The sequence below is a fragment of the Haliaeetus albicilla genome, chromosome 15 (genome assembly GCF_947461875.1).
Source record: "Haliaeetus albicilla chromosome 15, bHalAlb1.1, whole genome shotgun sequence".
Classification (NCBI taxonomy): domain Eukaryota; kingdom Metazoa; phylum Chordata; class Aves; order Accipitriformes; family Accipitridae; genus Haliaeetus; species Haliaeetus albicilla.
Window position 1 is genome coordinate 32,255,405 of NC_091497.1, and position 10,352 is coordinate 32,265,756.

At 38.9% G+C, this 10,352-nt stretch overlaps 1 protein-coding gene across 1 annotated transcript in view; it reads left to right on the top strand.

The window, feature by feature from the left end:
• The window catches only part of COG3 (component of oligomeric golgi complex 3), a 31,658-nt gene extending 21,953 nt beyond the window's left edge, over window positions 1–9,705 (top strand). Inside the window, exons 18-23 of the mRNA XM_069802679.1 lie at window positions 1,909–1,997; window positions 2,097–2,231; window positions 3,427–3,502; window positions 5,167–5,294; window positions 6,220–6,318; window positions 7,543–9,705. Of these exons, the coding sequence (XP_069658780.1) occupies window positions 1,909–1,997; window positions 2,097–2,231; window positions 3,427–3,502; window positions 5,167–5,294; window positions 6,220–6,318; window positions 7,543–7,572 (557 nt within the window). The 3' untranslated portion in view covers window positions 7,573–9,705. The remainder of the gene's footprint in view (window positions 1–1,908; window positions 1,998–2,096; window positions 2,232–3,426; window positions 3,503–5,166; window positions 5,295–6,219; window positions 6,319–7,542) is intronic.
• The last annotated feature ends 647 nt before the right edge of the window (window positions 9,706–10,352 follow it).

Consider the following 10,352-nt stretch of genomic DNA (forward strand, 5'->3'; position numbering starts at 1 on the left):
TTGTTTTGGAAAGGATTTCTTATGTTGCAAGTTCAATAAACAGTATTGTTGAATAGTTTTATGTAGCAGCCATGTCTGTTGTAGGAAGTGAAAATAGAGAGTAGTGGCCCTGGTCATGATTTTTAAGATTGTACTGTGGTTCCTTCATAAAATGCAGAAAAACCCCTCTCAATACATAAGTGAACTGTCATGCACTTGTCAAGTTTATAAAGATAATCGGAAAAATAATTGGAAGCATGTCAAGTTTCTCTCCCATTCCAGAAGAGAAAGCTGAAGAAATAACCTTTCTTTCCTGCCACCTAATGTGCTGCTGTTTTAACTCTGAAGCAAGCAATTCTTACACTAACCATTTCAGCTGTTGCATTTGAACATCAATGAAACCTCCTACCTGTTGAGTAGTTTCTAGTTGACTGGAGGTTAAAGGGCAAATACATCCTTTTGGTGTCTTGTCCTGGCTGACACACAAGTTTTTTCTCCATCTTCATTTAATTGAATAAACTTCTGTGCCAGCCAGTGCTTCGCAGATGGTGGTGGTAAGTAGTGGAAAACGCTTTCTTTATATTGGATGGTGATGGTGGTGTTGAAAAGATGTACATTGCACTTAATTCTTAACGTAGTTTAGCATAGGCCAGTAGGGCTTTTATATTTGGGATGGGTTGTAGAAGAAAAATAACATGGCTAATAGGAGTTTTACTGTGTTCTAGCCAAGCTTTCTGCACATTGATTTAAGATTTAATTTGGGATTTATAGACAAACGGACACTCCTTAATGTAAAAGTCATGCTTCCGCCCAATTTTTTTTTAAAGTAGTATAATGCTAAGGTTCGTGCAACTGAAGTATACAGTGGGGAGAAGTGACTTTCACACTGACTAGCCCATAGGCTTCTGATCAAGAACACAGGCTCTTTTTGGAATCGGTGAAGTTTCTGGGAAATAATTACGAGAACAAACTGAATCTTTCTCTGTGGTCTCCTTTAACTGCATAGGAGTGCAGATTCTTAGTTCAGTGCAAAATGTACACGTCTACGTATCTGGTGTTCCCTCTTTGTTTAAAGCTTTTGACAGCACTTCTTTAACTCTTATGTCTTGTTTCCCTCCCATTGTTTTATACAGCAAGAGGGGTGCAGAATTGCTTCTGAAATGAAAAAAAAGCAGATGGATGTGTAGGATGATAAATGAATGACATTAGGGCAATAAGCCATTCTGAAGCTGTATTGATAATTTTCCTTTTCCCCAATTTGACTAGATCTCAGGTTGACAACATCCTGTTAACACTATAGGAATAATTTCAATATCTTGTGTTAATTACAGACATTGTTGCTTTTCCTTCTTGGGACTTCTGTAGAGACCATAAACATGAGTGTATATCAACCTTGATGTTTTGTTCTTCAGTCCTAACTAAAATAATTAAGCCCGGAGGAAAAGAGTGCCACTTCTAAGTTATTTCATGCAAGTGTACTTGGTTTTCCCAGTCAACATGGGCCAAATTCTGCATATTGTTTGTAAATGCTTAACTACATAGCTTATGTAGAAGTCTTTCACTTGTAGATAGAGTTACAAAAGGAAAAGAGCTCAGACAGTTTGCATGCTGTCAGCACTACGGCTAATATCAGCCATTTGTTAGGTTCATATAAAGTATTTATCTGTTTAGACTGTGCAACTGTTAATTCAGGTTTACTGTAAGTGCAATTAAAAAGTAGTGGGTCACGCTTTGTGTGCTTCTGTGCATGTGCACTTGTGCATCCACACCTAGTGGTAGTGGAATCATTAACGTTATGGTCCTAATCAGCTAGGCTATTTTTTGTGTGTAAATGAGTGATTAAAGTTTTTAATTTCTGGAGCTGAATCTCATTGACTTAAAGCATGAGTAACTTTTGACTTAAAGCATGAGTAACTTTCTGATTCACAGATGCAGCATTTAAAATCCTGAACCCTAAGACAGTTTCAAGATTTTTTAGACTAAACAGCAACAACGCCTTGATACAGTTCTTACTGGAGGTAATATGGAGTCTTACTGCATTAAGAAAAATTGGGTCATTTAAGCGGGTGGTGATCTCTGGCAGATAAAAAGGAGAGAATTGTTGTCTTCTGTTCAAGGGTACTCCAGAAATCAGAGAACATTACATCGACTCTAAGAAAGATGTAGATCGTCATCTGAAATCAGCTTGTGAGCAGTTTATTCAGCAGCAAACCAAACAGTTTATAGAGCAGCTGGAGGAGTTCATGACAAAGGTACAGACATGTTGTATGTTCATTAACATTACTGAAATACCGGTAGGACAAGGGAATTAGTATTTAAATTGGGTATGGGAGAAGCTGCTAGTTCTGTCTGATTAGCTGATGGCATTTCCCATTAGAAGGTCATGCTTCCCTTTAAGTTCCAACAACAATTTTCCAGGCATTTTTGAGATTAATAGGTTAAAGGAACATGACATAGTTTGGTTTTAAAAGCACCCCTTATGCTCTTCAATCAAGGAGCTTTAATGTTTCATTGAGTTGAAACAGGTCTGTGAAAGTTGGCAGGAGCTTTTCTGTTTGCGGGAAAACTCCTACCTTAACTGAATTTGTAAGCCTTCAAAAACAGTCTTGGGTCGTGCATGTTCTTGAGGGAGGTCTTAAAGCATGGCTGTGAAGCGTGTTAAAGTTTTGTTTTCAGCATATTTTACACCAGTGAGGTGCTTGCTAAGCAGGACTTTCCTCCCAAGTCCTGTTTGTGACAGAAATTGCTGATAGAAGTTGGTCAGAAAGATTAGGCATCCTAGGGGATGGGAACAAAAAAGATGTCTCGTTACAGTACGCTTCTTGCTCAAATGTGCTGTAGAGCTCAGGATTTCTAGGCATCTTGAGAAAACCACACAGCAGGATCTATTACTTCTGGAAAGTGAAAAGTGTGATGTGGATCCTTATGTACTGAGAAGAAGTGGCATGGCCTCTCAGAAACTGGGGCTACAGCATTGCGTGGACATCACAAATATCCCAGCTGCTGTTTTTTGAGAATTTAGAAGATTACAGTATTAAATTTACTGATGCCTGTCATGCTGGGGTGAGCCTAAAATATAAAGGGGTAACCAGTGAGATTGATAGATTGTGCAAGTGATCCCAATGATTCATTGGGAATCTGGGGAGTTTGACTAACCTCCTTAAGTATAAATCTCTTTTGAGGTTTTGTATCCTTAGGTGCCTAAGCGTCTTTGTAAATGTAATCCCATTTTGAATTTTACTTTCAAGAAGTGGTCATGGTTGTAATTTTCATTTGCATTTTTGTCAAGCTGCTTCCCTTGTGTGTTGTTAAATCAGGGCATAGAAGAGAGAGAGCAAGGGAGATTCTGTACACTGCAGTATCTGAGACTTGTGCAATTGTTACTTGGTCCCTTTGTTGTGAATTCAGCTGAAAGAAACATCATCTTGTTGGTTGTCCTTGTTTTAGGTAGCTGCTTTAAAAACAATGGCCACTCAAGGAGGTCCCAAGTACAGCCTTTCGCAGCAACCTTGGGCGCAACCAGGTATTTGCTTTGGTTTATATTCATGTTGTCTCTGAAGTGCTTGTAGGCTAATAAAGCCATGATTGTTTCCTACTTTGAGATGACTTCTAAAAACTTCTCATCAAATGGAGAAAAAGACCCTTTCCATTCACCATTTTTGGTAGAACTATATAAGCTGCATTTATGGGGCTCGAGTATTTCAGAATGTCATTTGTCTCTGTGCCTGACTTCTAAAACACAGGAATCTGAAAAGCAGACCAGATTAATTTGGACTGTAAGACTGTGATTGATTTGGAAGAATTCTAAGTACTTAAGAACTGTCTACCTTTTTCTTGAAAATCCTGGCTTCTATTTTTACCTGTGTGCTAGTTTAAATGTCTTAAGATACCTCTAGATCAAAACCCGATAAACTTCAGAGTATGTATTTAATTGGTGCAGTAGATGAATGACTCGAGTATTTCTCAAGCTGTGACTGTTCTTGCATGAAAACAGCATTTCTGCAACTGCATACGGAATGTGTTTAAGGAATTATTTGATTATATTAAGATAAAGCTTTTGCTTTTGTAGGAAAAAATGAATCTGCATTGAAGCTTTTATTGTCCGTACATTTGGTACCTACTTCCTTTTCAGTTTTCCTGTTGCTATGCAAAAATGGAATCCAGCTTTGTTTCCCTTTTTCTTAAGAATTCAAATGTGAATGCTTCATACAAACATTTGGTTCCTGGGTTGTTTTGCTTTTCACATCACAAAGTTGTGCTTCTGGGTGACACTGAAAAATCTGATTATTCCAATTCATACATTGGAACCTTCTGTTGCATCATGTTCTTAAAATGCAAAGCCGGCCACATTCATTCATAATTCACTGCTGCTCCATGGGTCAGACACTCTCAAGGGCTAACTTGAGCTTCTACTTAACATCTCCTGCTTCTTCAGGAGTATTTTTAATGTTTGTTTGGAGATAATTATATGTATAGAGGCAGATCTAAGCAGAGCTTCTGCTGTTTCTTGGAGTCATTTGTCTGGGAAGCAGGAGTAGGCAAAAAATTTAGATGCAGCAGAAATTGGGGGGAAAAAAATAAACATAGTATATTAACTTTGGTACTTACATGAAATGTACTTTTCCCCTGCCCTTTAAGCAAAGATCTTGTAAAATCATTAAAATACCTAGCAATAAAGAAAGAAGGTCTTGTCTGAAAGAGGATTCCTGCCTGGTTGATTCAAAGTCCAGATGGCTGTGCAGCCTTTCTTCTTACAGATGTGGACTGTGGTCAGTAAGGAGAATTTATGTTATGTAGTTCTCTTTACTAGCACTGTTTATTTCCCAGCAGTTGCTTTTCCAGGCAAGTTTTCTAGGGGGGAGCCTGTGGAGGACTTGTTGCTGCTGGAAGGCTGTGACTTCAGGAGCCTCAGGAAGATGTGGCAGCTTGCAGAAATGGGTTAGATGCATTTTCTGCCAGCAGAGAGAGGCTGATGTCTTGAGTAGGTCCCAAAAGAAAAGCCTTGTCTGGCATGTTGTGGTCATATGATGGGTTGATGCTGCACAGCCCAATCACCCCCTCTTTCCCTTTCACACAAACCTGTGGTTATGATCAGCCCCAGTAAAGTGGAGGTGATATTCTGGAGTGTAGATTTCAACTAACAGAATGCCATTTTAGCCTGTTAAGCGTATTTTCTTTTACTTTCAGCAAAGATCAACGATCTGGTCTCTTCCACTTATAAGACAATAAAAACAAAGCTGCCATCAACGTTACGAAGCATGTCGTTATACTTGTCCAATAAAGATACAGAATTAATTTTGTTTAAGCCAGTTAGGGTGAGTATTGTTAGACGTACTTCAGCATGCTTTCCTGTAGGTGTTGGGCCTTCATTTAGTTAGACTTTAAACACATTTTGTGGGATCATTCACCTTGTATTTCTGTGTGTGTGTCGTTATGTGAATAATACATCTATATAAATATACGTATGCATGCATATATTTATAAGTGTATATATGCAGACACACGTACATACATATATCTGTATATCTGTAGAGTTATTCTAGGCTACCAGTCCAGCCAGTAAACGTGACAAATACCATGCACCAAATAGCGAACAGACTATTACAGTCGCTGTGGTGTCCCTGATCTGAGAAGCTTGTTAAAAAGACATATGAAATACAAATAAATAAATGTAATACTATGTTTTATAATGATATGTTTAGCTTAAAAAACCCAAACAAACAAACCTAGCTGTCCTGCTCTCCATTGTACTCGGCCTACATAACATACACACGTTACAGGGAAGTAACCGGTTCTGTTCATTCTGCACATCTTCTGCTTGGCACCACATGAGCTGCTATACAGAATATTAACTCTGTCACAGCCAAAACCAGTACAGTTTGGTCAGTTATGCATGGGCAGAAGCACTGGAGGCAGAGAGGATGGTACAGATTCAATGGGAGACCCACTGTAAACCCACCAGAAAGAACCAAGCTTGAGTTTTAAGCTTGCAGGTTAAGTCTGTAGGACTCAGTGTTTCGGCTTAGCACATCTTAGCTGAAGTTTTTATCTCACAGTCAGTGTGGATTCCTAGTGGTTGTTTTGGGGCTTGTTTTAGAAGGAAAGCTCTTAAAGCTCAACCACTTCTCCCTACCTGGTCACTTCAGTAGCTATTCCATGTACATTGTGCTTTTTCTGGTTCATGTTTGAGATGCGTTTTGTGTTTTTTAATATTGAGGTTTTTCTTCTTTCCTTTAAAAGAATAACATTCAGCAAATGTTCCAGAAACTCCACGCTTTGTTGAAAGAAGAATTCAGTAATGAAGATCTCCAGATCATAGCTTGTCCTTCAATGGAACAGGTATATATTGAAGCTCCCTGTTTTATCAGTTGCTCTTTCACATGATTGGCTTTTTTAAACATTATTTTTTTCATTTTTAGTATTTTCAGTGTTCAGAATCTTTATTTATTTATTATCACCCTTAATCCTGGATGATTAAACTCAGGGCTTTATCTGAACTCTAGCCTTTCAGCTAAAAGGGGGTTTTGTTTGGTTTTTTTATGAATATCTAATAGAGTTTTTAAACTGAAGGTGGTGATTGATGTTGCTGGGGATTGAGTTGTACAACATTGTGGCAGAGTCTTGCTGTTTCTGGGCTTGTCTTTTTGGAGAGATGTCAAAGCTAGTGAATACGCTTTAAAAAAGCCCATGCGTGTGGAGGCAGTCTTGCTTTTGACAGATACAAAAAGCAGCAACTTTTACATTAGGAAGCATGCGAAAGAATTACAAGGGTTCATTTGAAGTAAATTGCATTGGGAAAATGTGCAGATGTTTATGAAAATGTAACCCTACATGATAAGGTCTTTAGTCTCACAGATGACTGGGGTTAAGAATTCTTTGTATTAGGTTGCTCTGACAGAAACCAAGTAGGTTTTTAAAAATCTCGCTTTGACCTTAATGGTCCATGGAATGTGGATAGAATCATGATTATCCCAGGATGCCAATATTTAAACAGACACTCGGATTAGAGGACGTTGCCTGCAGTGAATGTGGCTACAGGGATGCAAGATAACTATCCTGGAGCACAGAGTGGGAGTGATGCACTGGAAGGAGGTGGGGTTATCCTAGAGGAGATGGCTTCCTCTAATTGTTGATCTGTTAATCCTTAGGATCGCTTCTTCTACAAACTGAAGTGTATGGGAAACCGTATTGTAATCTGTGGGAAACAAGTATTGCAAAGGATCCCAAATGTGTTTCAGATCTCTAAGATGAATGTTAACATTTTTTGCCAGTGCGCATATTTCTTGGAATTCCTTGACAACGCTGAAGTCATCCTAGAAACTTTGATACAGTAGCTTGTGACTGCTGAAATGACTAGTCAACATGGTCAGCAATTGCATTTTAAAAAGCCTGTGAGTAGGCATTTGACTGGAAATTTTGCCCAGTTGTTTTGTACCTGTCTTCTCCGGGTTCATCTAAGACTCCATGTGCTTCCTGGGAATCCTGTTTGAAGGTTAAAATACAGGACATCAGTTCTGAAACTTAGCTGCTCTGTCTAATGTAGGCTTTGCTTTTGTCTTTCAGGTGAACTTACTTTTATCAATGTCCAAGTAGCCCAACAGTGGGGCTGTTTGAAGTAAACTTCAGCTGAATGCCAGGCAGTGAAGGCAATGCAAAGACATTCGCTTGAAGTAAACGGAGGATCCCACTGTGCAGTCCAGTCTGCGTCAAAACTATCCAGGCTGCTTAACCCTGTTTTAGGAAAAAAAAAGAAAAAAACAGTTTTATTGATATGTTAAAGGTCTTCCTGGTCATTGGCTTGAGAAGTGGGGGGAGGAAGAAAACAAAACAAAAACCCCTTTGCTGATCACTCCTATGGAAGCTCAGTTACTGCCTTATCCAGATGTTTTCAAAGTTGAAATCCTGTTTTTTTAAATGTAAAAACCTTTCTTGCTTTCCTTTAATAAGCTGATGTATGCAGTGAAAAGCCGCACTTTTCAAAGACGTGCTGGAAATAAAGCGCAGGGAATCAAATGGGAGCGGTAATAGATATTTGCAAGGCTTGGAGATAAGCCCATTAGTATGACAGTTTGACTTGAGCAGGCATGCTCTGATTTTTCTTTAACTCTCCCCAAAATCCTGGTAATTCACCACGTGCTTGAACATAATTCAGAGGTTTTTAGTTGGGAAGACTTTATTTCCCGCATGTGAAGCATTTCTTGAAACACTGGATATGCTGTTTTTCTTACACTGGTGTGATTGGGAGCTGTGAGGTCAGACCTGAAGTTTCATGCTCTAACCTTCCTCCATGTAAAGAATCTCAGTTCCTTTGGATTTGCAATGGAAAGCTGTGCAATGTAATTTCTGGTGTTTCTGAGGGAACTGCATGTTTTCAGATGCTTTACAGCAAAGCTTAGCATTGAGATTCTCAGGTCCTTAGTTTTAGGTTAGAGTTGTTTTTTTGGCCTTACCCAAGATCAGATGGTGGTGTGCATTGTTTAAAATGTGAACTGGGACTGGAACTTGTACAGCCTTTGCGCACTGGAGTAAGCGCAAATAACGGGGTGTGGGGATGCCAGAAATTGAATGTGCAAGCCTGTCAAATCAGCATTGTCAAGAGAGGATAAGTACTTGGTAACTGGTAACTAATGCATGCCGTTCAGTATGCATTAATTGGTCATCGTTTCAGAAAGCTGAATGCTAAACACTTGGCCATTAATGGAATGAGACACTACTAGGAGCTTTAGGGTGTCCGGGTGTGTAAGTCTTTATTGTGCAGCACTGCGAAAGAAAAATGTGGTGACTTACGTGGCAGATTTTTAACTTATTTATAAAACCTGCTCTTTAGTTTTAGAGATGCAGAAATTTCCATGCACATCAGTGGTGTTTTGATTTAATAATTTTCCTGTTATAAACCGTATAGCTGGAGACTAAGATGGTGGGTATTAAAGCTACCACGAGAAGTGTTGCAGCAGTGGTGCTGAGGTACATAAATGGTACTCGTAGGACCTTACATGACTCCTTAAAAATTAACTAAAGGAACTAACAAGGAAGAAAGCTTGCCCTTTTTACTTATGTAGAAATACAGGCTGTAAAATAATGTCCAGTCATTGTAATATATGTATATTTGGTTTTTATAAAGTTTTACAGGAGGACTGCATGGTCGCTGTATAGAGTTATGACTGACTTAATAGGGACATTGTACAGAAAAGACATGAAGGGTAAACCATTGCAGTAGTCACTCTTGTGCTTGGGATCTTTTTCTCTCTTAGAGTACTCAAACAGCTCTAGGACAGCTGGTTGAAAGATTAGAAGAGCAATCAGTTTATACAGCCTGTTTGCTAAATGAACATTTGTTTAAACCTGTACAGTTTCAGATATTTACGTTTACAAATAGTGTAAATACTTTCAAAAGATTAATTTAAGATGCTTTATATTATCTGACTAGAAACTTGCCGTTTTAAATTTTTTTAAATGAAAATGTTGCCTCCTATTTTGGTCCAAGAGTAAAGCTTTATTCTGTATCCTGAGGCTTGTCTGTCAAGATAACTGTAATACAGAGACAATAAACATCCTTGTAAGCACAAGCAGTGCATTGCTGAGAAGAAGTGTTCTTTTTTAGCAGTAAGAGAATTGACTTTATTTGGCAGAGATGTATACCTGAGTGCTGAATGTACAGCTAATTGTTGAAGTAATGCCTCTTTATGGTTATAATAAAAGTAAATTTGTATTTTCTTTACTGACAAATGATATTGTGTGACTAAATGGTCTCTTGGCTTGCAATTTTGTTAGGGGGGCAGAAATCGCAACTGTAATACAAGAACGTATTTTAACTAGTTGGCTTTTACTAAGAGAAAACTTGGGAGCTGGTGGCAGAAAGCACAAGTAGTATTGTATTTGATAGCTGTTCTTGTTGCCTGGTTAGTCACAGCCTCATCTACCTGTAGTTTTTCATTACCACATATGGTTCTTCTGGCTGTTGGTGTTGTAGAAGCACATCATCCAGACACTTGGGGTTTGTCCCCTGTAACGTCCGTGTGAAGCTTCCCTTCACCCTCTGGGTTTGACAATGTCATTTGAATGAACTAACCTAAGGAAAAATGCTCTTTTCTTGTGGAATTCAGCTTCTCTCTGCCTGGTGTGGGGCAGTGATGTGTGACCATTGCTTCCTAGGTGCTTGGAGTCTCCTAAAGAGGATTGGCCCTTTGGATTACATCCCTCGTAAACGAAATGAATGCCAAAGCAGCTGGCCAGGCATTCACACTTCTTTTTGTACAACAGTGATGCCCACAGCATAGCTTATGCTCTGCTGGGTGTTTTCCAAGCAAAACCAATTGTCCCTTCCTCAAACTCTGCATGTTTGGTGTTGACAAAGGGATGTGGGTAGGAAAAGG